Source organism: Salvelinus sp. IW2-2015, unplaced genomic scaffold (assembly GCF_002910315.2).
Source record: "Salvelinus sp. IW2-2015 unplaced genomic scaffold, ASM291031v2 Un_scaffold7504, whole genome shotgun sequence".
NCBI lineage: Eukaryota > Metazoa > Chordata > Actinopteri > Salmoniformes > Salmonidae > Salvelinus > Salvelinus sp. IW2-2015.
In genome coordinates, this window is record NW_019948764.1 from 12,267 (window position 1) to 13,848 (window position 1,582).

General features: G+C 45.9%; 1 protein-coding gene across 1 annotated transcript; it reads left to right on the forward strand.

Moving 5' to 3' along the window:
• Positions 1-207: 207 nt before the first annotated feature.
• Positions 208-1,167, forward strand: LOC112079280 (vomeronasal type-2 receptor 26-like). The gene has a single exon (XM_024145271.2). The coding sequence runs from the start codon at positions 208-210 to the stop codon at positions 682-684; it is 477 nt and encodes a 158-aa protein (XP_024001039.1). The 3' UTR covers positions 685-1,167.
• The last annotated feature ends 415 nt before the right edge of the window (positions 1,168-1,582 follow it).

Consider the following 1,582-nt stretch of genomic DNA (forward strand, 5'->3'; position numbering starts at 1 on the left):
CATCAAGGTGTTTCCTCCAACATTTATTTCTCAACACAAAAATATCCAACCATGTCGAATGAACAAATGATCTGTCGGGATTTATAACATTGTACTGAAACTTCCTGTTTCCATCACAGCTGTCGTTATTTTTTTATACACGGTATAACTTTACTTTCATAAACACTGTGGATGGAAACGTGGTAACTGACCATATCATTTGTTGTTATGATAACTGTGCTTGCGTTTTCCTTCCACCTCCATTCCCTTCCACAGGTGCTGATCTGTGTGCTGTGGCTGGCCTTAGCTCCACCCCGACCTGCTGAGAGGGGGGACAGAGAGGGTCGGGGGCCGAGGGTCGTCCTGGAGTGTGCGGTGGGCTCTGTGGTTGGCTTCTCTCTGGTGCTGGGCTACATCGGCCTGRTGGCCTCCCTCTGTCTCCTCTTAGCCTTCCTGGCCAGGAAACTCCCAGACAACTTCAACGAGGCCAAGCTCATCACCTTCAGCATGCTGATCTTCTGTGCCGTGTGGATCTCCTTCATCCCTGCCTACGTCAGCTCTCCTGGGAAGTACACAGTAGCTGTAGAGATCTTTGCCATCCTGGCCTCCAGCTTTGGGCTGCTGTTCTGTCTGTTTGCTCCAAAGTGTTTCATCATCCTTCTGAGACCAGAGAGAAACACCAAGAAACACATGATGTCCAAATAGAAACCACCAAGAAACACATGATGTCCAATTAGAAACCACCAAGAAACACATGATGTCCAATTAGAAACCACCAAGAAACACATGATGTCCAATTAGAAACCAACAAGAAACACATGATGTCCAATTAGAAACCACCAAGAAACAGATCTCTATTGACCACAGGAGTGTGCTGTTGTCCCTCCTCAGAGTCAGTTATCACCACAGGAGAGTGTTGTTGTCCCACCTCAGAGTCAGTTATCTACCACAGGAGACTGCTGTTGTCCCTCCTCAGAGTCAGTTATTGTAATGAAACATCCTTCATCTTTACATTGAACCTCACTCCGCTTGTCCTCTTACACATCTCTCAGATCTTTGTAGTGTTTCACAGCTATCCTAATAAAAGGTGCTCTTTCACTGCAGGTCCACAAACTTTCATTCTCCTCCTCTTTCACTGTTCTGTCAGAAATCAACTTCTGGTTGCCTCCTAGACCCTGGCTGTACAGCCTGTAGCCCTCCAGGATAACACAGCCCAGAGTGATGGGAGGGGCCAGGGTTAATGAGAGGGGCCAGAGTGATGGGAGGGCCAGGGTAATTGGAGAGGGGCTAGGGTTAATGAAGAGGGGCCAGAGTTATGAGAGAGACCAGAGTGATGAGGACCAGAGTGATGAGAGAGTGTTGCATAAAGATTTGTTTGGCATTGATTGCTTGAAATGTATAGGAATGAAGGATGTAGGTAATGTTGTCCGTCTGGTGTAGAAGGATTGTTTCTACTCAGTCTATATCACCATCACCCAGCTGGGTGTTCTGTGTGCAAGGAGTTTTGATATTAGTTTTATTTCTGAAATATGGAATATTCTCTAGATTCTGGAAAAAAATATCACTTAATGTTAGTGACATTTAGCATCATCTCAAAGTACCT